General features: G+C 56.6%; 1 protein-coding gene across 2 annotated transcripts in view; it reads left to right on the top strand.

Annotated features, from left to right (window-relative positions):
- KCNQ1 (potassium voltage-gated channel subfamily Q member 1) overlaps nucleotides 1-27408 on the top strand; it is a 381610-nt gene that overhangs the window by 68281 nt on the left and 285921 nt on the right. For both annotated transcript variants that reach the window (XM_027531884.1, XM_027531885.1), the window contains exon 3: nucleotides 27207-27333. In XM_027531884.1, the coding sequence (XP_027387685.1) occupies nucleotides 27207-27333 (127 nt within the window). The remainder of the gene's footprint in view (nucleotides 1-27206; nucleotides 27334-27408) is intronic.

The following is a 27408-nucleotide window of genomic DNA, read 5'->3' on the forward strand; positions in this document are numbered from 1 at the left end:
TGTCCATGAGCCGTGTCCGTGGGCCGCCCCTTTTGTCGCTGACTTGTGTTCCGCTGGACGGATGGGCCACAGTCTGTTTATTCGGTCACGTGGTGGCAGGCCTTTGGGTTTCCCGTTTAGAGCTACTGAGAAGACATTTGCATTCCAGTCTTTGTAAAGACTTGTATTTCTTCTTTTTTTTTTATTTAATATATTTTATTGAAATAGTTGATTGACAAATGTTGTGTTAATTATTGCCGTACAGCCAAGTGATTCAGTTATATTCTTTTTAATATTCTTTCACATTGTGGTTTATCATCGGATACTAAATACAGTTCCCTGTACTATTTCAGTAGGACCTGGGGTGTTTCTCCATCCCTGTATAATAATTTGCCTCTGCTAACCCCAAATTCCCAAGGCTTCCCTCCTCCCTGCCACCCCACTTGGCAACCACATGTCTGACTGAGGCCCGTGGACTGCGGCGCGCCGGCGTCTGTGTGTGGGTGGAATGAGCAGGGTGTGACACCATACGGCCCTGACACGGTGCTACCACCATGTTTCCACGGGTGTGCTTTATCAGGCCGAGGAATTTTCCTTCTAATATTAATGCTAATTATTTTAACATGAACGGATGCCGAAATCCGCCCACTGCTTTGTCTATACCTCTTGAGATAATCATGTTTTTTCTTCTTTCGTCTCAAGATGGTAAATTATACTGATTGATGTTTTCAAATGTTAAACCCAGTTTGTGTTTCTGGATAAACCTGACTTGGCCATGTTGTATTTTTACCTTTTTTTGTATATTGTTGAACTTAATTTGCCAAAATTTTGCTGAGAACTTTCGCATCTAAGTTCACGAGGAATAATGACTACAGTTTTCTTATAATGGTTTTGCTTTTGCTGTCAGAGTCATGCTCTCTGATAGCGTGTTCTGGGAAGTGTTCTCTCTTCACGTGGGGAGGAGAACTGTGTAGAATTGGTCTTTTTTTTTCCCCCACGGTGTTTTTTTTTCCTTGTTTCTATCTCTGAATTTGTTTATTTTTTTGAATGGCCAAAAGTGATTCATTGCTTCTTTCACCTTCTTGAAAATGTTTTGTGAGCTAGAGAATTGTTCTTATTTCTTACCTATATACAGGCTGGAATTCATCTGTAAAGGCATCTAGGCCTGGACTTCTCTTATGAAAAGAGTGCTGACTAGGTTTTATATTCAAGTTCTCTATTTCTTCTTGAGTAGACTTTGTGTTTTGTGTGTTTGAAGGGCTTCATTATTTCACCCAAGATGTTAAATTTATTTATGAACACACTTCACAGTGTCTCATTATTATTATTAAACAATGGTAGGATTGTGGCGATGTCTCTCCTCTTGTTCCTGTATATTGGTAATTAGTGCCTTTTTTTTTTTTTTTTTTGGTGATGATCAGTCTGGCTAGAGTTTTAGTGATTTTGCTGATTTGAAACAACTAACTTTTAACTTTGGATTTCACTGGATTTTTTTCTTTTTTGTTGTTTCATGGCTTCTGCTCTGATTTTTCCTGCTTGCTCAGTTTCAATGTTCTCTCTCTTTTCTAGCTTCTTCAGGTAGAAACCGAGGTCAGTGAAGTGAAGTTGCTCAGTCGTGTCCGACTCTTTGTGACCCCATGGACTGTAGCCAGGCTCCTCTGTCCATGGGATTTTCCAGGCAAGAATACTGGAGTGGGTTGCCATTTCCTTCTCCAGGAGATCGTCCCGACCCGGGGATGGAACCGAGGTCTCTGCATTGTAGGCAGACACTTTACCCTCTGATCCCAGCTCACTGATTAAAGACCTCTCTCATTTTCTAATGTTGGTGTTTGGTGGCCTGTGTTGCTGTCGTTCAGTGGCTCAGTCGTATCTGACTCTGCAACCCATGGGCTGCAGCACACCGGGCTTCCCCGTTCTTCACCATCTCCCAGAGCTTGCTCAAACTCAAGTCCATCGCGCCAGTGATGCCATCCAACCATCTCATCCTGTCGTCTCCTTCTCCTCCTGCCCCCAGTCCTTCCCAGCATCAGGGTCTTTTCCAATGAGTCAGTTCTTCGCATCAGATGGCCAAAGTATTGGAGTTTCAGCTTCAGCATCAGTCCTTCCACTGAATATTCAGGACTGATTTCCCTTAGGATGGACTGGTTGGATCTCCTTGCAGTCCAAGGGACTCTCAAGAGTCTTCTCCAACATCACAGTTCAAAAGCATCAATACTTCAGTACTCAAAGTGTTCTTTATAGTCCAGCTCTCACATCCATACATGACTACTGGAAAAACTATAGCTTTGACTGGTCTAAAGACCATTTTAGTTGCATCCCACAGATTTAAATGTACTATGTTATTTTCATTCCATTCCAAATATACTGATAGTTTCTAATTTATTTATGATTTCTTCTTTGATTCATGGGTTATTTAAAAGCATATCACTTACTTTCCAAACATTTGTGGATTTTCAAGATGCTTTGTCTGTTACTGATTTCTACTTTAACTCATTTGAAGTAAGAGAAAACACTTAACATGATTTGATCCTTTTAAGATTTGTTTTATGGCCCCGCATGAGCTTTATCTTTGTAGATAGTCCATGCAGACTTGAAAGAAGCGTGCATTCTGCTGTTGTTGGGAGGACTGTCCTGTAAGTGTCAGGTCCTCGTGGTTGGCAGCGTTCTTGTCTCTTGCTCCCTCACTGTCTGTGTGGCTGCTGGTTCTATCAATTGTTGAGACGGGGCTGGGCATCAAAACCTGCAATTTTTAATAATTGTAGATCCATCTTTTCGTTCTCCCAGTTTTCGTAGCTTCTGTCCAATGTTTCTAAGCTTTGTTCCTGCATGCGTTAGTATTTAGAATTGGTACGTCCTCTTGATGAATTAACCCATTTATCATTATGAAAGTGTCCTTCTGCTTCCGGTGATTCTCTCTGCTCTGAAATCCACATGGTCCAGCTTTCCGTTCATTCGTGTCCACGTAGTGGCCCTCGTTCGTTTACTTTACTTTAACCTCTTTGTGTCTTTATATTGAAAGTGTGTTTCTTGTGTGCAGCACGTAGTCGTCTTCGTTCGCGAATCGCGTTTAAACCTTCTTCTCTTAAAGCATACGTTAAGCTTATCCGCTTGTGTTAACACAACCGACGTTCTTGGTTTCGCTCTATCACGGTCGGTTACGATCACGCGGCTCTTGTCATAGTTACTGCGGCGGTTTTCTCATCAAGATGTGTGTTCTTTGCTCTTTAAAAGTATTTAGAAAGGCTTGTGCTTTTGTTCTGAGAGTTACTTTTGTCCTTACACCTTTTTAATTTCTTCAGTGGCTTATTTTTTGACCATGCCTGGTGGCATGTGGGATCTGAGCTCCCCAACCAGGGATCAAACCCGTGCCCCTGCCCTGGAAGGCCTGCGCCCCCTGCACTGGAAGGCCTATGCCCCCTGCCCTGGAAGGCCTGCGCCCCTGCCCTGGAAGGCCTGTGCCCCCTGCCCTGGAAGGCCTGCGCCCCCTGCACTGGAAGGCCTATGCCCCCTGCCCTGGAAGGCCTGCGCCCCTGCCCTGGAAGGCCTATGCCCCCTGCCCTGGAAGGCCTGCGCCCCCTGCACTGGAAGGCCTATGCCCCCTGCCCTGGAAGGCCTGCGCCCCTGCACTGGAAGGCCTATGCCCCCTGCCCTGGAAGGCCTGCGCCCCTGCCCTGGAAGGCCTGTGCCCCCTGCCCTGGAAGCCCTGCACTCCCTGCCCTGGAAGGCCTGCGCCCCTGCCCTGGAAGGCCTGCGCCCCCTGCCCTGGAAGGCCTGCGCCCCCTGCCCTGGAAGGCCTGCGGCCCCTGCCCTGGAAGGCCTGCACCCCTGCCCTGGAAGGCCTATGATGCCCCCTGGCCTGGAAGGCCTGTGCCCCCAGCACTGGAAGGCCTATGCCCCCTGCCCTGGAAGGCGTGCAGCCCCTGCCCTGGAAGGCCTATGCCCCCTGCCCTGGAAGGCCTGTGCCCCTGCCCTGGAAGGCCTGCACCCCCGGCACTGGAAGGCCTGTGCCCCCTGCCCTGGAAGGCCTGTGCCCCCTGCCCTGGAAGGCCTGCGCCCCCAGCACTGGAAGGCCTGCGCCCCCTGCCCTGGAAGGTGTGCAGCGCCTGCCCTGGAAGGCCTGCGCCCCCTGCCCTGGAAGGCCTGTGCCCCCTGCCCTGGAAGGCCTGTGCCCCCTGCCCTGGAAGGCCTAGGCCCCCTGCCCTGGAAGGCCTGCGCCCCTGCCCTGGAAGGCCTGCGCCCCCTGCCCTGGAAGGCCTGCGCCCCCTGCCCTGGAAGGCCTGTGCCCCCTGCCCTGGAAGGCCTGCGCCCCCTGCCCTGGAAGGCCTGCGCCCCCTGCCCTGGAAGGCCTGCGGCCCCTGCCCTGGAAGGCCTGCACCCCTGCCCTGGAAGGCCTGCGCCCCCGCCCTGGAAGGCCGAGTCTTGACCGCCGGGCCACCAGGGAGGTCTTCTCAGTCTTTGTTTCTGACGCCGGTGCCTGGCTTGTTGGTGTCATTTCTCTCCTTTAAGCCCCACCTGTAGCCTGTACCACAGACAAAAGCCTCATTCCAGTCCCCTTTTTTGAGTCTCCCCCCACACATCCAGGATCAGCAAATGAATGCTCAGAGGGTGAGGAAGCATGAGTGATGTGGGAGGTGGGGTCCTGGTGGCCTCGTGGAGCAGCTGTTTCTGAGTTCGGGGGGAGGACCGAGTCATCTCAGCATTTGGGGGACAGCGGTGCTCTCCACAGAGGGAACAGCTCGTCCAGTGGACCCTCAGCAAGTGTGTACCTGGCCCGCACGCATGCATGGGGGTTCAGCCTCACACGCAGGGTTGGGGGCTTGCTCTGGGCACTTGAGCTTTTCCTCCCGGGAGCTCGCGGGTTCTGGACGCGTGATGCCTCTGGCTGGTGGAGGAGGGGCGGGCAGACTGCAGCAGGAAGCAAGGAGGTGATGGATGGTGGCTTGACCAGAGATACCATGGATGCACGATTTTCTTTCTCAAAAAAAAGAGAAAAGCAATAAAAAACTGACCGTGTGGCAAAAGCAGGAAACGGGGTGGGAATTTTTCTTATCGTGTTATCTGCCATATTCTTATGTCTATTTTTAAAGTCTCACATTGAGCTAAGAAAGAAAAATCTCTATTTAGCTCAAAAATTTCCGCCTGCAGTTCCTGTGCCCTTTCTCAGCCTTGTGGGCGCAGAGGGCACCCTGATATCCTGTGGGGGTCACGGGAATGTGTCTGCAAATGGCAAGATTTACCAGTCCCTCAGGGAAAGCGTTTCTGCCAAAGATGTAGGTCTGTGGGGAGGTGGGGTTGTCTTGCTGCATCGCAGCCTAGCTGGCCGAGTGCAGGTGTGTGTGTGAACGCTTGTCAGAGAGCGGGCCTGGGGACCCTGCACCACACCCCCGAGCCCCCCAGCCCCAGCCTGGGCAGTTGCAGGGGAGCCGGAACTGGCAGAAGCCATGTGGGGTCACTCCTCCACATTGCCCAGCTTGTCACCATCTTCTCCACCCCCGTTTTGCTCTTTGGTGTCTTGATAGCCTCACCCGCTGGTCAGTTGTCCTGGAAGCTAATGTGAGCTCCCGGGCCCCAGACCGTATCTGGAGCCCCCGCACCTGGGGTGAGGTGTTGTCTCAGCTGCCAGCTCCAGGGAGGAGGTGGTGGTCCCTGAGGGGCTGCAAGGGGCTTCAGAGGTGGATCCCCCATCCAAGCCTTCAGCTGATGCCAGGGTCCTGCCTGTGGTGGGCAGTGTGGGAGCCCAGTGCTGCCGAGTATGCTCGCCATGGCAGATCTGTCTCTGGAGGCCTCCGTGCCTGTTTACGTGCAGGGCCGCGTGCTCCTGGAGGCCTGCCGTGTGTCCACCCAGCACCAGGGTGGGCTCTCCTGCACCCCCAGTGCCTGTGATGGGGCCGAGAGGTGGTCTGCATGCTGCGGCCCCTCCTCTAGCAGGACGTGTGGCCAGCCCCCCCCGTCCTGCTCAGCCCTCCTCTGCCACCGATCTGGGGCCTGGGTCCCCTGCCACCAGCCGCCCAGCGTGAGCCTGAACCCACACTGCCATTTGTCGGGCAGGGAGCCCAGGGCCACTTTGGGGGTAGGATGCAGGGGGCTCAGGCCTGCAGGGGTGGGGACTGGCCTGGTTTGGCGAGTGGGTCCGTAGAGGCCCGAGGGTGGCTGTCCCAGGCCCCCGACCACACCACAGATGCAGAGAACTCCTGGAGAGAGCATCACGCCATGGGCAGAGCGCGCCAATGAAATGTCCTTCAAATTAACTTTATAAAACCAGCAGACTCTGCTACAGAAGCACAGAGCCGAAAGCGTAGGAAGTTCCCGCTTCCCTCTCCGCCGTGAGCACGGCTCACCGACTAGAGGCTGCGATTAACTCAAGCCCACGGCTCCCATCAGGGGTCCCGCTGGGCTCTTCTCTCTGCGGGTTTTGACAAATGTGCGGCGACGTGTGCCCCGGGTCACACAGAGCGGGCTCACCGCCCCCACGTTCCCCCGCTCACCCCCTTCCCCGGGGCCCGGCCACCGCTGCTCTTTTTGCGTCTCTCGAGCGGACAAAAGCAGACACCATGGGCTTTGGCCTCCGCAAAGTGTGAGGCCCTGGCTCAGGCCATGTGTGGGAGCCGGCGGGCCGCGTGCCCCGCCCCGGCCCCCTCACAGCTCGAGGGCTGCCCTTCCTCCTGCCCTACAGGCTCTCACCCAGCCAGCGGGGAGGCCCACCCCTCCTCGGAGCCCAGCGCCTGTCCGAAAGCGGGGGAGGGGTCTGGCTCCCATCTCAGAGTGGCCAGGCCCTGCTCGTGGTTCTTCTTTTCCAGAAGTGTCTGTGCTCCACGGCCATAAACTGGGCTATGCTCTGAGCATACCTGGGCTTGGCTGGTAGGGGTCAGAGGTCAGGCTCTCTGACCTGGGGTCACCGGGCCCCAGAGGGTGGAGTGTCCTCCAGGACCACATGCCTATTGCCATTTGGGCGTGGCCTTCACTCTGTCCCGGGTCCGAGCTCTGCTGTCCCCAGTCCAGAGCGTGCCAGCCACCGGCTCCTCTCCCCCAGCCAGCCTCAGCAACACCCGTGACATGGTGGCCAGGACAGACATCTCCAAGGGACACTCAGATCCTGTCCCATCTTGTTTACAACCCCCTGGAAGCTTCCCAGACTGGGAAGGGTCACCCCCTGCTTCCGTGACCCACAGAGCCCCTTGGGGCAAGGTTCTTGCCCCACCAGCCTGCCTCCCGACACGGCCTCCCCAGGGTTCGGCCTTCCTGCACGTCCTTTACGCTGGAGCTCAGATGTCATGAAGCAGGGCAAAGGCTAACAGAGTTTTGCTAAAAGAACACACTGGTCATAGCAAACACCCTCTTCCAACAACACAAGAGAAGACTCTACACATGGACATCACCAGATGGTCAACACTGAAATCAGATTGATTATACTCTTTGCAGCCAAAGATGGAGAAGCTCTATACAGTCAGCAAAAACAAGACCAGGAGCTGACTGTGGCTCAGATCATGAACTCCTTATTGCCAAATTCAGACTGAAATTGAAGAAAGTAGGGAAAACCACTAGACCATTCAGGTATGACCTAAATCAAATCCCTTATGATTATACAGTGGAAGTGAGAAATAGATTTAAGGGGCTAGATCTGATAGACAGAGTGCCTGATGAACTGTGGACGGAGGTTCGTGACACTGTGAAGGAGACAGAGATCAAGACCATCCCCAAGAAAATTGAAAAAAAGCAAAATGGTTGTCTGAGGAGGCCTTACAAATAGCTGAGAAAAGAAGAGAAGCAAAAGGCAAAGGAGAAAAGGAAAGATATACTCATTTGAATGCAGAGTTCCAAAGAATAGCAAGGAGAGATAAGAAAGCCTTCCTCAGTGATCAGTGCAAATAGAGGAAAGAAATAGAATGGGAAAGACTAGAGATCTCCTCAAGAAAATTAGAGATACCAAGGGAACATTTCATGCAAAGATGAGCTCAATAAAGGACAGAAATTGTATGGACCTAACAGAAGCAGAAGATACTAAGAAGAGGTGGCAAGAATACACAGAACTATACAAAAAAGATCTTCACAACCCAGATAATCACAATGGTGTGATCACTCACCCAAAGCCAGACATCCTGGAGTTCAAAGTCAAGCAGGCCTCAGGAAGCATCTCTACCAACAAAGCTAGTGGAGGTGATAGAATTCCAGTTGAGCTATTTCAAATCCTAAAAGATGATGCTGTGAAAGTGCTGCACTCAATATGCCAGCAAATTTGGAAAACTCAGCAGCAGCCACAGGACTGGAAAAGGTTAGTTTTCATTCCAATCACAAAGAAAGGCAATGCCAAAGAATGCTCAAACCACATAACTGCACTCATCTCACACACTAGTAAAGTAATGCTCAAAATTCTCCAAGCCAGGCTTCAACAGTACGTGAACCGTGAACTTCCACATGTTCAAGCTGGTTTTAGAAAAGGCAGAGGAAGCAGAGATCAAATTGCCAACATCCGCTGGATCATGGAAAAAGCAAGAGAATTCCAGAAAAACATCTACTTCTGCTTTATTGACTATGTCAAAGCTTTTGACTGTGTGGATCACAACAAACTGTGGAAAATTCTAAAAGAGATGGGAATACCAGACCACCTGACCTGTGTCCTGAGAAACCTGTATGCAGGTCAAGAAGCAATGGTTGTAACTGGACATGGAACAACAGACTAGCTCCAAATTGGGAAAGGAGTTAGTCAAGGCTCTATATTGTCACCCTGCTTATTTAACTTATATGCAGAGTACATCATGAGAAACGCTGGGCTGGATGAAGCACAAGCTGGAATCAAGATTGCCGGGAGAAATATCAATAACCTCAGATATGCAGATGACACCACCTTTATGGCAGAAAGCGAAGAACTAAAGAGCCTCTTGATGAAAGTGAAAGAGGAGAGTGAAAAAGTTGACTTAAAATTCAACATTTTGAAAACTAAGATCGTGGCATCAGGTCCCATCACTTCATGGCAAATAGATGGGGAAACAATGGAAACAGTGAGAGACTGTTTTTTTGGCTCCAAAATCACTGCAGATGGTGACTGCAGCCATGAAATTAAAAGACTCTTGCTCCTTGGAAGGAAAGTTATACCAACCTAGACAGCATACTAAAAACCAGAGACATTACTTTGCCAACAAAGGTCCATCTAGTCAAGGCTATGGTTTTTCCAGTGGTCATGTATGGATGTGAGAGTTGGACTATAAAGAAAGCTGAGTGCTGAAGAATTGATACTTTTGAACTGTGGTGTTGGAGAAGACTCTTAAGAGTCCCTTGGACTGCAAGGAGATCCAACCAGTCCATCCTAAAGGAAATCAGTCCTGAATATTCATTGGAAGGACTGATGCTGAAACTCCAGTACTTTGGCCACCTCATGTGAAGATCTGACTCATTGGAAAAGACCCTGATGCTGGGAAGGATTGGGGGCAGGAGAAGGAAACGACAGAGGATGAGATGGTTGGACGGCATCACTGACGTGATGGACTTGAGTTTGAGTGAACTCTGGGAGTTGGTGAAGGACAGGGAAGCCTGGTGTGCTGCAGTCCATGGGGTTGCAAAGAGTCAGACACGACTGGGTGACAACTGACTGACTTGAATGTCACTTCCTGGGGGATCCGGCCTCCCCTCCTCCCTTTGCCCTCCTGTGTCAAGTGGGGGTCACGGTGCTGGGGCCCCTTGGGGAGGGCCTGAGTTGCCAAGCTGGGCCCTCTTAGTGGGTGCCTTTGCTCGGGGGGTGGAGGAGCCATGTGCCTGCTCTGAGGTCTCAGGGGGCCCTGGACTGTGGGAGGGGGCGTGCATGGGGGTAGGGGGCTGCAGCATTCCTCGTGGTGGCCTGGGTTGTGCTTCCCAGGGTCAGAGTGCTGGGTGAGGACCTGGCCCACACGTGAGCCCAGCCCTCTGAAGGCAGATGGGTGAGGCCGTGAGTCTGGGGGCCTCCCAGGGGGTGGGGGACGTGACGGGTCAGGAGCTTCTGGACAGAGCCTTCACGGGCCCCCTTGGCCTTGGGCCGAGTTCAGTTGCAGGACTGGGATTGGGGTCCAGGGGGTGAGGTCTGGATGTCGTCTGGGCTTCCAGCTTCATCGGCACCTCCTTCCTGAGCGTCCATACTGAGTTGGGCTGGGGGCCTGGGTGTGGACAGGGGACAGTGAGCCGGGGGAGTTAGACGCTGAGGGGCTCAGCAGACGTGGGTCTGGCTGCGTGGCGGGGGCAGCAGGCGGGGAGTGTCCACCCTGGAGGTTGGGGGGCTGCCGGCACCCAGGGCACGGAGGCTCTGAGCTCGGTGGGCCTGGCGAGGGTCAGGGACCTACTCTGGGCAGATAGGGGGGCGCAATTTGTCACACAGGGTGATTTTAAAATAATCTCCCCAAACCCCATCTTCCACTTAGCACATCTCTCCCTCTGATACACCAGCTCATCTTTCAGACCATGCGCTTACTCTCCCGTCTCTCGCACTGGTTTGTGATCTTTCTGGTTCTTGTTTTCATCCGCTGAAGTTTCTCCTCCCTAGGTGCACAGTTCAGCGAGTCCTGGCAAACCTTTACCGTCTCTGCGTCGCCACCGCAATCAAGACCTGGAACGTCCCCCCCACCCCGAAGTCCCTCTGTGCCCTTGGCAGCCCCCCGCCCGCCCCCGCGCCCCCAGCACCTGGTAATCACGGACGTTTCCTGTCCCCATGGTCCTGCCTTTTCCAGGACGTCATTTGAAAGGCATCCTGTGCTCTGCAGCCTTTGTGTCTGGCTTCTTTCACGGAGCAGAACACATTTGAGCTTCATCCATGTTGTGGCCTGCGTTCAGTAATTTGTTTCCTTTTAATTGGAAAGGATAAAATGTACCACAGTTTGTTTATCTGTTCGCGGGCTGATGGACATTTGAGCTGTTTCCAGTTTTCGGCTGTTATGATTAAAGCCGCACTGATTACTGCCGTCGGGTTTCTGAGTGGTCATATGTCTTCATTTCTCCGGGGTAAACCCCTGGGACGCTGGACCGTGGGCTCCGTGTGCAGTGACCTTTCTAAGAAACTGCAAAGTGTTCTCCACGCTTCGCTCCTTTTGCCTTCGTTCCATCTGCGTCTGCTTCGACCAGTCCGAGTTTTCATCACTGCCTAGTATTGCCCTAATTGTACACCTCAGCCGTCCTAACGTGTGCGAGGCCCTGTCTGTGGCTTTAACCGCATTTCCCTGGTGACTGATGACATCGGGCATCTCCCCCTGTGCCCGCTTGCCATTCGTGTGTTCCTACGTCTTTTTGGACTCAGTGTCTTTTCCATTTTTGTCCATCCAAGTAACTGGCTCGTTGGTCATGTGAGTGAGCTGCAAATGTTGCTCATATATTCTGCAGATAAATCTAGATAATAGATTTTGATGAGGAGGTTTGTGTTTTCTGATTATTTTCTCCCAATCTGTGGCTACTCTTTGCTTTTCCTTAACAGCTTCTCTCAAAAGAACAGAAGTTTTTGATTTTGATGAAGTCCAGTTTTTCAGGGTGTTTTTTTCCCCCTTCTCCAAGGTTCTTGCTTTTTTGCGCTCTAAGAACTTTTTGCTGGATCCAAGGTTACCGAGAGTTTTCTCCTACGTTTTCTGTGGATGTTTTATAGTTCTACGTTTTATATTTAGATCTGCGATGTGTTTCGAGTTTAATTTTATAAACAGTGACGGGTATGGACGGAGGTGAAATCTTTCGTGCCTGTGGTTGCTCAGTTCTGCCAGCCCCGTGTTCCCACCGCATCACTTTGACACCTTTGATGGAAATCAGCTGACCATCCGTGTGGCTGTGTTTCTAGACTTTCTAATCTGCTCTGCCACCATCACCCTTCCTTAATTCACGTGGCTTTTATCGTAAGCCTTGAAATCAGGCCGTGTTAATCCCTCAGTTTCGTTCATTTTCAAAAGTATGTGGCAAAGCTAGTCCTCTGCTTCCGTGTGCATCTCAGAGTCGGTGTGTTCGTTTCTACCCCCAGATCCTGCTGGAAACTTGATCAGCCCTGCTGTGAGCAATCAGATGCCTTCGTGTTTCACATACATCTTAATAAAGGCGGTTTTTTCCTGAACACGACGTGCGTCTGCGCTTACTTAGATGTCCTCTAAGTCACACTCACCCGTGTTTTTGGGGCACGGGTCTCACGTCATTTGTGAAGTGGGCTCTCGAGCGTCTCTCGGTTTCGAAGCTACTGAGATGGTATCGTTTTCTCAGTTCCCCTCTTGGGTTGCTTGCTGCCAGTGTCAACCTCGTACCCTGTGGCTTTGCCAACCTTATTAGTTCTAGAAGCTTTTTTTTTTAAGTAGATTCTTGAGGATTTTCTATGGAGATGAGCATGTTGTCCTAAAGAAAGTCAGCTTTCCTTTTTTCCTTTTCAACCTCTGGGCCTTTTGTTTCTCTTCTTATCTGACGTCCTGGCCGGGACCTGCCCAAGGTTTGGCCCCGAGGAGAGAGCCGGCGTCCTCGTCTGGTTCTTAGTCTTGGGGGCAGACTTTTGCTCTCTCCCCCGAAGTGTGGCCAAGTGGAGGGGTTTCATACATGCCCATTATCCGCACAGGAAGCTCCTCTCTCCCCAGCTGGTTGGGAATGGAGTCTGTGTCTGGTGTGGCTGTTGGATCTCGTCAGACACTTGTTCTGCTACTGAGGTGACTTTCTCCATTTTTCACTCTGACTTTTAATATGGTGAGCCATACCGACTGGTTCTCGGGTGTGAACCAACCCTGAATTCCTAACAGAAAGCCCAGTGGTCACCACGCGTCTTAATGGAGGACAGTGTGGGGTCTGACTTGCTGGCTTCCGCGCAGGCCTCTGGCCTCTGTGCTCACGAGGGCGGCGTCTGTGGTTTGCCTGCAGCATCACTGCTCTTGGCACTGGGACCCCGGGCCTCACAGGATGAGCTGGGCAGCCTTTCGGTTTAGGAGGGGCTGGGGCAGAGCTGCTGTTTCCCTGGGGTGTTTGAGGGAACACGGGAAGCCACCCGGGCCTTGCGTTTTCTCTGGAGAGTTTTCTGTCGGGAATTCAGCATCTACTGTGGATCCCGGCTTGCTCGGGTCATCCACCCATGGTTTTCATCTTTAGAGGTGTCGTCCCGAGTGGCTGGGGCCACAGCCCACACTGGAGACAGGACTGTCTCGCAACGGGAGTCACTCCCTGGCGGCTTAGGGGCCGTGGAGTCGTCCGTACACAGGGGCCTCCTGGGCGCCCCGTGAGGGGATGAGGGTGGGCGGCCTTCAGCCCAGAGCTGCTCCAAGCCCCCTCCCTGCTGGGGCTGCCGCCGCCCCAGCCCTCTGGGGAGGGCTCACCAGCGAGGGGGGCCCCAGGAGGCTGAAGGTCAGACTTCCTGCTGCTTTCTTTCGGTCCTGCTCCCCGGGAAGGCGGCCCCTCTCCGTTGCCGGCTCTCGCATCCACTGCACGTCCGCCCGTCTCACACGTGTACTCATAAACATCAGCCCTGAAACAACGTGTGTCGTCCGAAGCTGCACACTCACCCACACCTGAAACAGCACAATCCGTGCACAGTTTCCTCTCAGTCCCTAAAAATGTTACTGAAAGGAAAAAAAAAAGTTTCAATTCACACCTGTCATTAAAATCTTTAGACGTGGGGAATCTGATCAAGTCCCTGGTGGTCAGGACCCAGAAGTGGGGCCCGTGAGGAGCACACGGGAACTTCCACACATGCCCGCACACGAGCTCGTGCACACACGTGGATGAGAGCGCCTCGAGCGCGGCCCAGCACCTCCACTGGGCCCCTAGGACGGACCCGCGTCCAGATCCGGTCCCCTGCTTTGGTCAGCTTCTAGTTCTGGGTCAGTTCTTTTTCTTTTTTTTTTTTTTGATGTGGACCATTTTTAACGTCTTTATTGAATTTATTACAATATTGCTTCTGTTTTATGTTTGGGTTTTTTTGGCCCAAGGCATGTGGAATCTTAGCCCCCTGACCAGGGATGGAACTCGTCCACTCTGTGCTGGAAGGTGAAGTCTTAACCACTGAACCGCCAGGAAAGTCCCAGGGCCAGTTGTTAAATCAGACACTTTGAGAAGCTGGGGCTCTTGGCAGAGGAAATCACCCGTCCCCCAGGACCCTCCTCCCCTCACCCAGCAGCTGAGGCAGCGACTGGGGTGGGGGGCTTCCTTGGGGTGAACAGCCCTCAGCAGTGGGGCTCCTGGGCTGAAGGTCAACCCCGTGTAGCCAGCCCAGGCCTGAAACAGCCCTGCACCAGGGAAGATGGGAATTTCCCTCTAATACACGTCAGGGTGGCCGCTGGGTGCCTGATGGGACCGGAGGCCTCCCTCCTGCCCTCCCTGCTGGCCACTCCTCCTGGGACTTGGGGCCTGCCTTCCCGAAGCCACCCCCCCACCTTTCCTCTGCTTGGAGCCCAATGCCTCTCCCACCAACACTCCCCTTCTCCGGCCTGGGGCCTTGGTTTCTGCTGGCCAATGGCATCGTGAGTCTGTGCGTGGAGTGGGGAAGGGGTGGCCGATGTTCTGGGACCCCTTCCCAGGAGGACGTGGCCCAGATGCCCCCGGGGCCCCTTGGCTTGGCCTTGGTGTCCAGCTGCAGCCCTGGGCACCGCTGAGGTCAGGACCCCACGATCAAGGTGTGGGGTTTGGTACCTGAGTCTGGGCGTGCGCCTCTGGGGGGCCTCTCACCCAGCTCTGGGGGGTCGGTGTTGTCAGGGCCATCCCTCAGCTTGCCGAAGTGTCACCCCGCCTCAGCTTCATGTTCATGTGGGGTTCTGTGCGTCCGTGCGCTCACGTCCGCGGTTCACAGGGAGTCCCCTACGTGCCGGTGAGTTCGTCCGAGAGCACGTTAGTAAGGCCAGCTTGTTCCTAGGTCCCACACGGGCAGCCTTGGTACCCAGGTAACACGGTCGGCCGTGACACAGGCAGCCTCAGTACCCGGGTAACACGGTCGGCCATGACACGGATGGCCTCGGTACCCGGGTAACACGGTCGGCCGTGACATGGGTGGCCTCGGTACCCGGGGTAACACGGTCGGCCGTGACATGGGCGGCCTCGGTACCCGGGTAACACGGTCGGCCGTGACACGGACGGCCTCGGTACCCGGGTAACACGGTCAGCCATGTAGTGCCCTTCTGTGCTGATGTACGCTTCTCACATTCCTTGCTCCCCTGCTCAGTTATTTCCACTTGTGTTTGCATCGTCTCCGCTTGGCTCTCCTTAGCAGTGCCAGCTGCATCACCGGCGCCTTTACGCCTGGTTCTGGGCATCCTGGGCTTGAAGCAGAGCCACTGCACCTCTGCTCTGCGCAGCCCTGGAAAGCACACGGAAGCGCAGCCACCCGTGACGTACACTGCACGCACGTGGCAAAGTGCCGCAGTCACGTGCAATGGCTCCCGTGATCGGACGTGCACGCACACGGGCGTCTTTGAAGGTTCGCCGTGAAGGTTCGTGTGTCGGGGACCTGCTATATAAGGGCCCCAGTCGTGCTGGATCAGGGGCCCCTCCTAATGACCCCGTCTTAACTAATCACAGCTGCGGGGACCATGTTTCTAAATAAGGTCACGTTCGAGGGGTGCAGACTTCACCATGTGAGTCTGAGGGCACACAGGTCTGTCTGGGATCACCCCTGAGTGGGGCGGGCTGGTCGACAGGGGCAGCGGGAGTCACTCTGACCTGCCCTGTTGGTGTGAGAGGGGAGGGGCCCTCAGGGGCTGTTGTTGCCCCCGGTACTGACAGCCCAGCCTGGTCCTGGACCCCTGCTCAGAGCCCGGGACTCAGCCAGAGCGGGACCGGAGAGGCTCCTGTGTTCCGGCCGTGCGTCCTGCTGGGCGTGACCACAGTGATCCCATGAGCGGGAAGTGAGGTGGCTCCTGGTGAAATGAAAGGAGCGGGCAGTGGAGGAAGCTGGTCGCGGGGGTGGACTGGCCCCGAGAGGCAGCGAGAGGAGAAGGAGGTGAGGGGCAGGGGAGAAGCCACAGAGGTGAAGCCCAGGGCAGGAAAGAGGGGGCCGCTGGGGCGGAAAGGAGGCTGCGTGGACAGAAGTGCTTTCCCCACCCTGGGTGCTCTTCCCTGGCGTCCCCGGAGGAAGGGTGGCCTCGGGCATGGGCTGGAGGCCCATGTGCCCAGCAGGTGTGTGCTGAGTGGCCCACAGAGAAGCCGGAAGCCCTCAGGGGCAGGCCTGTGAGTTAGTGTCAAGAACGTGGTCCGCCCAGAGCACCTGGCTTGCAGCGGGTGCAGCCGGATGGACTGGCGTTCCCAGCATCGGGAGGATGGCAAGCTGGCCCAGCAGTTTCAGGGGGCAGGGGTCAGCGTGCTGGAACCAGGATGAATACATGAAGGAAGGAAGGATGGGTCGTTTCCTCCTTTTTATCTGCTTGGGAGGAAGACGTTCCCAGATACCAAAGTACAGGCACTCGAAGAATTTCACTTCTTGAAATGTGGGAGCAAAACACAGGCAGCTTGGCTTCATTTGGTTTGCAGCATCATCAAGATTCTGAAGCCTGGTGGGTCCTCCCTGTCTCATCATCACGGCAAGTGGTTGCCAGAGAGGCCGTGGGGAGCGAGAGCAGAATCCTCAGGACAGGCACGCCCCTTGATGAAGTTGGCACTGTCGTCCATCCTGCCCAGAGACCCCGCCGGCCACCCCTGCTCCCACCCCGGCCCTGCCGTCTGTGTCCGACTGCAGAATGCTAGTTGACTGCGAGGGGAAGTTAGCCTTCTTGCAAACGGTGCTGGGTTTCAGGGGATGCTGGATGGTGCATCCACCCGCACAGCCGCTGCGCTCGAGCAGCGCTGGGGAGAGAGCCGAAGGGGACGCTCTGTGGTGGGAGCTGCTTCTGGGCCAGAGCAGGTGTAGCTGTGGGTTCAAGAACCAAAGGATCACAGTGGTGGGATGCAGGGGCTCAGTGACACTCCCAACTCCGTGAATAAAAAGGGGATGAGTAACGTGCTGATCAACTTGGCAACTACAAAGCGGATGAAAGAGACAACAAAGCGAGATAGCAAATGGAGAGTAAGGCGGGAAGAAGCCAGAGACGTCCAATTTTATACTAAATGTGAATCGCTTGAATCCCTCTGTTTAAAGGCAGAGACTGCCAGAAGGGTTTTTATTTCTATTTATTTTCTAAAAGATTTATTTTTGCTGCAGTGGATCTCGGTTGCTGGACTCGGGCTTTCTCTAGTTGCGGCGAGTGGGGCGCCGCTCTCCAGCTGCGCTGCTCCGGCTCCTAGTTGCAGCGGCTTCTCCGCTGCAGGGCGCAGGCTCCAGGCTCCCGGGCCGCAGCAGTTGTGGCTCACGAGCAGGCGCTCACGCTCACGCTCTGTAGCTGTGGTGCACGGGCTTCGTTGTCCCTGGCATGTGGGATCTTCCTGGACCAGGGATCTAACCGGTGTCCCCTGCGTTGCAGGGCACATTCTTAACCACTGGACCACCAGGGAAGCCCCCAGAGGGTTTTTATTTTTAACAAACACATTGTTCAAAGGAATTCAGTCAAACAAACTGGTCATGACAGTTGAAAAATGAAGGGAAGGCCAAGGGATGCCCAGCAAGTGGACACAAAAGGAAAAAACAGACGCAGGGTGGAGAGCAGTGGGGTCAGCGCCGCTCCTGGCCCGGAAGAGGCACCGTTTCCAGAAGACACGGCTGTAAACTCTCATGCCTCCGAGAGCAGAACAACACATGGACGGCAGAAGCTGCCGGAAACCAGGGGTGACCGCAACACTCACGGGACACTTCAGGACATCTCGCTCAGGACGGGCGACTCCAGCCCGGGAGATACAAGTCACAGCGTTGACGGTTAGAGGTTGCCGTGTGGGTCGTTCTGGACTCCGACAGGAAGCCCGGATCACTGTGCCTGGCACCTACAGCCGTGAAGCCAGCACCCCCAAACCCGGCGCCTTCAAACCACCAACCTGCAGGTCTCACAGGCGCAGTGTGGGCAGGGTCCCCGGGGACAGCCCACCTCTGTTCTGCCTGGAGCCACTTCCGGATGGTGGGCCGCGCGGGGGAGGCCTTCTTCCCCCGGGCCTCCCCGGGCTGCTTGGCTTTCTGAGAACTTAGATCCAAGTGCCGGGAGGTGGCCGGGCCTGGGGGCCGTCACTTCACCCTCTGCTTTCGGTCCAGCATCCACAGAGCCCAGACACAGCAGGAGGAGAGCCAGAGTCTCAGGACCACGTTTCAAACCCGCGTTTCAACTGTGGAGCCTCACGGTGGGGCGTTTTCTTGGTTTGTGCCTGTGGAGCACTTGTGAACACCAATCGTTTCACGTGACCACGCCAACACCTGACACACTTTGAAAAACTGAGATGAGGCTACGTATATTAGAACCCAATACAATTAGAAGTAAATGGCTATGAGGTCACCAAAAAGGCTGAACCATTCGGGGATGAAGCGCGCTCCTGAATGGCCACTGGGGAGCTGAGCGTGGAGCGCGCAGGCCGAGTTTGGGGCTGAGCACAGCCCCTCCGGGCGCAGGAAGGCACCTCCTGGCCCGCCCCCGACCCTCCGGCGGCCCCGACACCAGGGACGTTGGTCGTTTCCGCACTGTTCCCCCGTTGCTTGTCAGGGCTGTGTTTGTAAGTGCCTCTCCCCGGGACGGTTGAAACTCGCTCATTAATACAAATACTAGGACAGCAAAATACATCGATTATATTTTGTGTAAATACACATGCACATTTTTTTTCTTACCGAATGCCTCCTGGGTGCCCACCATCCACGAGGCACCCTGGGGTGTGGGACCAGTAGGCTTTGCTTCACCAGAATCTGCCCAGCCCAGTGCTGGCACAGAGCAGACGGCCGCTAGAAGCCCTCTTGCTGGCCACACCTACCCACCCCAACCCCACTGAGCGTTGGAGTGCCTGCTGACCTGGGGACACCAGGGCGGGGAGGAAGCAGGCAGTGCCGGATGCCCTGTGTCGCTGGTGTGTATCTGGGAGGCGAGCTGGGTCCCGGGGCTGGAGGTGGCTCTGGTCGCCCATGGGTTGGCACCGGCAGTCCATGTGAGGGTAAATCATGGAGGGCCGCTCTCCTTCCCACCACGGGTGGACGGCCTTTCCTCCCAGGCTGAGCTCAGAAGCCTGCGGTGCTGGGGGTTGGTCTTCTCGATAACAGGTCTGAAAGTGTGCAGGGTGTGATGTGCCCCGAGGCGCAGGGCTCGGACCCGTGTGCAGTGCCCAGAGTGACAGGCACCGGAGCTTACAGTTATTATAGAACTTCACACAGGAGGAGGGGGCTGGAGGGGCCTGGACTGGCCCCATGCACCCGGCTCTCCGTAGAGTGGGCTACAGGAAGGGGTTGCTCCTTGAGCTCAGGGGGCCTCCCTGAGCTTGGCTCGCTCCCTGGAAGAGGGCTTCCCAGGAAGCTCGTGGTAGAGGAGGTGCCCCTCTGGGAGGTGGGCCATCCTAGGCCCTGCCCAGTGGCCGCTGAGCCTGCGATGTCACAGGCAAGTGTTAGAGCGTAGCTCCCAGGAGGCTGGGGCAGACAGTACAAGGGGGAGTTCAGGGGACCCGACCTCTTCAGGGAGAGGATGCGGGCCCATCGAGGCGTGGGGAGACCCTGGCCCTCCCCATCTCCCGGGCACGCCGGGCAGCCCCATGGGTGGGATGTGGGGCTGGGGAAGGAGCTGGAGTCCCCCCCGCCAAGCGGCGGTGTTTCTCTGTGGTCTTCCCAGCACCAGGTGGGCGCCCTGTGGACTCAACACTGGGCCAGGCTCGGAGACACAGCCGAGGAAGCGGGCAGGGGAGGGGTCCACTGGCTGGGCCGAGTGCTGCTGCCCGGGGCAGGAGGTTGGGCAGCGAAGGGCTCAGTGGCTGTCGGCGGCCTGGGCGCCGGTTAGGAGGGGCTGTCTGAGCAGAGCCCTTCTCCACATGCCCCCGCCCATGCTGGGGACCCTCTCCCCCAACCCAAGACCCACCTATCTTCTAGATCCTTCCTGCAGCCCTTCTCATGTCGCCTCCCCACTGCCCTTGGAGGTGGGTCCCGCCAGCACCCCCATTCCACAGACGGGGTCACCACTGGGTGTTCGGTGACCTTGGATCTTACCATTCTCTGGGGAAGCGGGAGCAGCCTGCCCTTCTGTCCCAGCCTGGGTGCCCCTTGGGTCACAGAGACATCACCGAGGCAGGGCCACCCCCTTCTCCCAGCACCCGACCCAGGCCTGGTCCGCAGGCCCCGTGGAGCAGAAGGTGGACCTGTGAGGGCCACTGCAGGCGGCCGAGACCTCAGGCAGGATGTGGAGGGGCCCAGGTCAGGCTGCACATTCAGGGGCGTCGTGGGACCGGGGGATACAGCTGGGCAGGGGGGCTCCCTGCAGGTCAGCCGGTTGGACTGGGGAGGGGTGGTGGTCAGTCCCCCACAGGTCCTGGGCGGGCTGCATCCCAACGCCGCGTGGGCCCCTCCGCCCCCTGCCCCTCTGTGAGGCCAGCATGTGAGCCTGCCCCCCTGGGCAGCGCAGCGCTGGCAGGGGGAGGGTGGGGGAATAGGGGGGTGCTGGTATTCCTCGGGGGGGGGGCCCAGCTGTGCCCAGCACATGTCACCAGGAAGCCCAAGGCCCTCGCCACGGGCGCGCGGCTGGGAGCAGCTGGCCACAGGCAGGCCCCAGAACAAAGAGCCTTTGAGCAGCGTACGCGCCTGCCCTGCGCACTCGGGCCAGCTGACCCTCCCGGGAATGCCGAGGCCGGCTCCCTCTGTGGCTTATCGGGTCCCACGTGGAGGTGGAACAGCTGGCCCTGGAGCCCGCCGGCCGGGCTCGGTGCGGGGGACACCAGCCCCCACCACGGGAGCACCTCCTGGCCAGGACTGGGCAGCCGCGTGCCCTCTGCAGACCTTGCCCTGGTTGCCCGCACCCCCGGCTCCGGTGGTGGCGTGGGCTGGCCCCCACGTCTGCCTCTCCTCTAGGCCCCTTGTCTGCCTGGTGAAATCCTGTTTACCCCAGAACACACAGGCATCCTTCTCACCCAGGAAGCCTTTGAGGAACCAGGAGCTCCTGCAAGGGCCCCCCAGCCCCTGAGTTGGCTGCACGTGGCATCCGTGGGGCTCCCGGGGAGGACGTGCAGCCTTCTGTCTGCAACCCCAACCTCTGCTTTCCATCAGCGCCCACCCCTCCAGCCCACAAAGGTCAGCGCTTAATTCCCGGCAGTTAAGCTTCTCACTGTCTTTAAAATTGGTTTTTCATTATGAAGATAACAGAGCAGTAACATCTGAGCACCAGGGAGATAAAGATAAGGGCCCATGAGGCTTCCTTGGTTGTTTGGCAGAAGCACAGAACAAACCCTTTCATCCGAGAAACCAGGCTCCACGTGTAGGCTCAGATGTGCGGGGCTGAACCCCCAGGCCACTTGCTATCTGTCGCTCGGGGGCTGGGCTCACGGGCTGTTCCCAGAGCCTCTGAACCAGGTGGTGCGGGCAGTGCTGGGCCTCAAAGCCCCCTGGACTGCGGACCACCTTCCCGATGGTTGAGAGGGTTCACAAGCTGATAGAGACGAAGCGACAGATAAGACGGCCGCGTGGACCTTCACCCCTCTTGCGGGGAGCAGTGGAGCCACGGCGATTACGAAACGCCCGAGGAATCTGTCTTCCCCCCTCTGTGGACCGGAGCTGGAAAAGCCAGATAAGCACCTGCGTCGCTGAACCTTTATCTCAACTCTCAGGCTTTGCAGATCTGCTGTCAACCCCCGTCAGCCCTGAAACCCCGTCTGTGGGTGTGGGCCGTGCCCCTTACTGGTATCGTGGTCGAGTCCGGGGGTCCGGCATCCGGCTGCCCCCTGGCAGGGCCTGCTCAGGCAGAGTGCAGGGGTCCCCAGACCAGCGCCCCCTGCCCAGCTGGCACTCAGGCTCAGGGGCTCAGACCCACCCGTGTCCAGCAGTGGCCTGACCTCTGCGCGTTGCTTCCCCCCCCTTGTCCTCCCCCAGGGTCTTGGCTGGGCCGCGTGGCTTTTGCACACAATGCCTGAGCTCCATCTGCTCATTTAATGCTGAACTAACACATGTGCCGTGAAGATTCAGAACCAGGGGCTCCAGGGCGGCTGTTTCTGCCCTGCTGGACTGGCCCTGAAGGTCCAGGCGAAGGCCTGAGCGCAGAGCCGCAGGGACATGGGGGCGTTTGTGTCATGGAAAAACACATGAATCACGCAGGTCACTGTTTGCAAGCGCGTTTAACTTGTCAACAGTATCATGCCCTGACCACCTCCGTCTCGTTTCGACCTTCGTCCTCACCCATCAGCAGCGGTTCCCATTTGTCCCCACCGCCCCCACAGCCCCTGACAACCAAGGACAGGCTTTATTTTTATTAGCATTGTAGCAACATGCGTAGAATGTACAGTTACTGTCCTAACCATGTTTAAGTGCACAGTTGAAACATCACGCTGTCCGCCTCCAGAAGGTCCCTATCTTTCCAAACAGAGACTCTGCCCCATTAGCCACTCCGTCCCCCGCCCCCCAGCCCCTGGCCCCACCGTCGACTTCCTGTCTCTCTGGATGTGACCCCTGCAGGGGCCTCCTGTGAGTAGGATCACGCAGGATTCGTCCTTGTGTGTCTGGTGTATGTCACTGAGCGCAGTGTCCCCAAGGTTCGTCCACATCCCAGTCTTGTCAGCGTTTCCTTCCTTTTAAGGCTGAGTGAGATTCCACTGGGGGCGGGGCAGGGGGCACGTGGGTTGCTTCCACCTTCTGGCTGCTGTGAGCCATGCTGCAGTGCACACGGGTGTGCAAACATCTTTGAGCTCCGACTTCCCGTTTTCTTCTCCTTTCTTCATTGTTTGGAGGATCCGTCCAGGAGTGGGATTGGCGAACGTGTTCTATTTTTGATTTTCAAGGACCCTCCATCCTGCCTTGCAAGGTGGCCGCGCCGTCGTGCGTTCCCACCAGCCGTGCACCAGGCTCTGGCTGCTCCACGCCTGCCCCAGCACTCGCTCGGTCTCTCTGGCAGCTGCCGACCTGATGGGTGTGGGCGCCTCACTGTGGGTTCACAGCTTGCTGATGAGCAGTTGAGCATCTTTGGATGTGCTGGGGGGCCATTGTACGTCTTCTCTAGAGAAATGCCTTCTTTAGCAGAGTTAGTCGCTCAGTCGTGTCTGACTCTTTGCAACCCCATGGACTGTGGCCCGCCAGCCTTCTCTGTCCGTGGGATTCTCCAGGCAAGAATACTGGAGTGGGTTGCCATTCCCTTCTCCAGAGGATCTTCCTGACTCTCCTCCATTGCAGTCGGATTCTTTACCGTCTGAGCTGATTTCTTCTTTACCGATTTTTAATTGAGTGGTTGCTTAGGAAGTTGATTTTAGAAATAAATTTAAATTTTGCAAATAGTCACTGCCAATGGCCACTCCACACCCATCGCCCGCGATACACACAGGGGGCCCGGGACCTGCTGCACAGCAGGAGGGCATGGGCTCCCCCTGGGGGGCTGCCTGGATGCTCAGAGCCCCCAGGTCTACCTCCCCAGCCTGCTTCCTGCAGGCATGGAGTCTCAGGTCTGTGCCCTGGTCTCAGCGCCCAGCTGCTCAGAGGCCTCTGGTCTGTGAGGCTGCCCGCAGCTGGGAGGCGACCTTGCTGTGTCTGAGGGATGGTGGCTGGGTGGGAGGGGGGTGGGAGAGGGCCCTCACCCCTCCGGTGGTGGCGGTCTTGGCAGAGGTCCCTGGTGGGAGGACGCCCCCTCCCCCATCTGCAGAACGGAGCTCAGGGCTGCATCCTTGACCTCTGCTCACATCCGGGCACACGGGCCCCACGTGGGGCCGCGGATGGGGCCTCCGCACCGCCTCTGCTATCAGTGGAGGAGTCAGGTGTGCTGGGGGGCTCTGGGGGGCGGGGCGGGAGCCTGAGCTAGACTGGGAAGGGGGGCGGGAGGCGGGAGGAGCCAAATACAGAGCACTGGGGACCGGGGGTGGGGTGTGTGCCTCGAGCCAATGGGAGGCTCTGGGAGGCCCAGGGGAGCCTGACCCTCCCTGGGCATCAGGGGCCAGGCCAGGGGCTTGAGCAGGGGGTGGGGGAGGGGTCGGCCGTTGCCGGGCCCTGGGGGAGCCGGAGGCCTCTGCGGCTGCTGTAGGCCTGTGCGGGTCCTGGTCTGCAGAGACGGCTGAGCCGTGGGCCTGCCCCTGCCCAGGGTGGAGAAAGCCCAGGGCGAGGAGGGCGGCTGGGCAGGGGAGAGGTCATCCTCTGGGTCTGATTGCTGACACTAGAGGCTGGACTCACTGGCTCTCCCCGGAGCCGAGAGGAGTTGTCCCTGCCCTACCCTGGGCCTCTTGGCATTGGGCTGGGGGGTCTCCTGACTCAGAGGTGGTGCCACAGGACGACGTGGGGTCAGCCCTCCTACAAGCCCTGGCCCACCCACCCCGAGCCTCCACAAATGGACAGTCGAGCCCAGTCAAAGCTCTGGAGCAGCCCCCAGCCCAGGGTGGCTGGGACCAGAATTCCTGCCCTGCCACAGCTTTGGGCCTGCCTGTCTGCCCTCCTGGCACCTGGGTCAGTGAACAGGGGGCTCCAAGAGATGGTGATGGCCCAGGCCACAGGGAGGCCCCGGGTCCCAGTGAGCAGCACCCAGTCCTGGGGCCCTGGACCTCGGGGAGGCTCTGGGTCCCAGTGTGCAGCGCCCAGTCCTGGGGTCCCAGCTTTGCCCCAGGTGCCACCCTGCCCAGCGCATGGGGCTGGTGGCATGGAGAGCCTCTCACCCCAGGGCACGTGTGTGCCCACTGCCCCAGGACCTCCCCTGCCCAGCACGCTGGTGGCAACACTTTGATGAGCACTGCGGCTGGGTCTCGGGCTCGCGGTGACAGGGTGAGGGCCCCCAGCAAGCAGCCCAGCCTCCAGCTGCATTCCAGACTCAAACAGGATTTGGGGATTAGCCTTGTTTTAAATTATCCCTACACCTCACTCCTCCAAAGGAGGAGTCCTGCAGCCTGAGCCCACCAGCCCCAGGAGGGCCTGGGTAGCTCTGAGTGTGAGGCTAGGGTAATCAAGTGGAGGGAGGGGTGGGGAGCACCCCAGCAGCATCCCAGGAGGCGCTTCTTCATCTGAATGTCTGTTGTAAGCTCTTTTCTTATGGTCCTAAGACTTCTACTGCATTGAATATACTTAGGACGTGGCTGAAGAATGTATTTAAGTGATTAAAAACAGGCATCAAAATAAGAGAAAAATCTCTTTCGTGGTTGATCAACCCAATGGTGTGTGGATTTGCAGAGCTGGGGTACAGGCTCTGGGGACTGCTCTTTGGGGGAAATCTGTCCGTCCCCTTAGGGCCATCAGTGGGCCCATGGCCCCCTCCTCTGTGGAGATGCTGGCATTTACTGGTGTCTCAGCTCTGGGGACCTGGAGGTGGTGGCTCTGTGGCCCTTGTCATGAGGGCCAAACACGGAGCCGGACCATCCACACCCGCCTCCGTGCACTGCTGGGGCCTCCTTGGCCACCATCCGCTCATCACACTCTCTTAGGACCGGCTGGGCCGGAATCTTGGGAAACACACGTACGAGACAAAGCCCTTGTCCCAGGGAGCCCCAAGCTGCTCATCCCTTCATTCGGCAGAGCCAGGTCCAGGCCACCAGGGCCATTAAACGTGGCCCCCGCCCTGGTGGGCTCAGCCACCCTCTAGGCCCCAAGGCCACGGGGCCTGCACGCGTCCACACCCTCGAGCTCCACTGTCCCAGGTGCCCCCAGGAGTTCACACCCCACCCTGACCAACTCGGCCTTGCCCACCAGAAACCTTTTCACAAAAGGAAGCCGGTACACTTCCCCACCTTTTCTCCCAGCACGCCCTGAGCGTGCCCTAGACACACTCTGGGTGCTGTATGCCAGTCTGACTGCAGAGCCCTGGGAAACACCCTCCACCGTGGCTCCCTGGGGAGGACAGGCAAGGCCGGGCGTGGGACCCGGGCCTGTGCCCTTCCCCGTGGGAGCCGAGTGCTCTGGCAGGGCTGGGCCCCCGGGGGGAGGACGGAGCAGGACAGCAGCTGCAGACGGCGCCCTCAGGCCTGTCCGAGGGGGCCTTCTCAGAACTTCTTTCCTCTACGAGGCCGAGGAACAGCCCACTGTTGGTGCCCCACACCTCGCTCTGACTGTTCAGAGCCCCTTAGCATTTCTTTTGCATTTAAGAGGGCTATTTCTGGGTGAGGGGGGACCGTCTTCATGGTTTTGAGAGGGATGGCGTTGAATCTATGGATCACTTTGAGTCGTTGAGTCGTATCGACCTCTTAACTGTATTAAGTAGTCCAGTCCGTGAACATGTATTCCCATTTATTTGTCGTCTTTCATTTCTTGAAACAATCGTTTTCATTGTACAAGTCTCGAACCTCCTTAGTTGATCCATAAGTCCTTTTTTTTTTTTTTTTTTTTTTGCTGCTAGTGTAAATGGAATTGTCTTATAGCGTTCTTTCCATATTGTTCATGGTTTGTGTATAGAGACGCAAAGATTTTTGTGATCAACTTCCCTGGTGGCTCAGATGGTGAAGAACCCGCCTGCAGTAAGGGAGGCCCAAGTTCCATCCCTGGGTTGGGAAGATCCTCTGAAGAAGGGAATGGCTACCCGCTCCAGCATTCTTGCCTGGAGAATTCCATGGACAGAGGACTCTGGCGGGCTACAGTCCATGGGGTCACGGTGTCCTACTCTGCTGAATTCATTATTAGATCTGACAGGTTTTTCGCATGGAATCTTTAGGGCTTTCTATACCTAGGATCATATTGTCTGTGAACATGGATAATTTGACTTCTTCCTTCCCGACTTGCCAGTGTCTCATTTATTCCCTAGCAGCCCTGGCCGGGACTTCAGTACGGTGCTGACTAGACGCGGTGAGCGCGGGCGCCCTCGTCTTGGTTCCGAGCTTGGAGGAAATGCTTCGAGCCTTTCCGCGCGGCTGCGCTGTTCACTGTGGGGTTTTCATTTGTGACTCTCGTCGTCCAGTGGCAGGTCCCCTCCGCGCCTCGTTTGATTACAGTTTTTATCCTGAAAGGTGCTGAACTGTGTCAAGTACTTTGTGTTTTTACGTCTTTTGTGATCAGGAGATCACGTGATTTTTCCCCCTCCATTCCATTAACGTGATGTATTGTATTGCTTGGTCTTCATGTGTTGAACTGACCTTGCATTCCGGGTGTAAAGCCCACTCGGTCATAATGTCTCACCTTTTCTCTGTGGTACCGAGTGCGGCGGTGGGCCTGGGCTTGGGCGGCTGGCCTGTCCAGGTGGACGATGCGGCAGACGGAGGCCCAGGCCGCCTGCCCCCCCACCCCCACACGTTTTCTCAGCAGAGGCTCCTGGCATGGCGCCTACCCCAGGTGCAGCTGCAAGGTGAGCTCACGCGCCCTGCCCCCGCAGGAGATCGTCCTGGTCGTGTTCTTCGGGACGGAGTATGTGGTCCGCCTCTGGTCAGCTGGCTGCCGCAGCAAGTACGTGGGCATCTGGGGCCGGCTGCGCTTCGCCCGGAAGCCCATTTCCATCATCGGTGAGTCACATCTGCCCCCTAGAAGGTACACCCCAAGGTTTCCAGACACAGGCTGGGCACCGTCCCCTGGAATCT

The sequence above is a fragment of the Bos indicus x Bos taurus genome, chromosome 29, assembly GCF_003369695.1.
Source record: "Bos indicus x Bos taurus breed Angus x Brahman F1 hybrid chromosome 29, Bos_hybrid_MaternalHap_v2.0, whole genome shotgun sequence".
Lineage (NCBI taxonomy): Eukaryota > Metazoa > Chordata > Mammalia > Artiodactyla > Bovidae > Bos > Bos indicus x Bos taurus.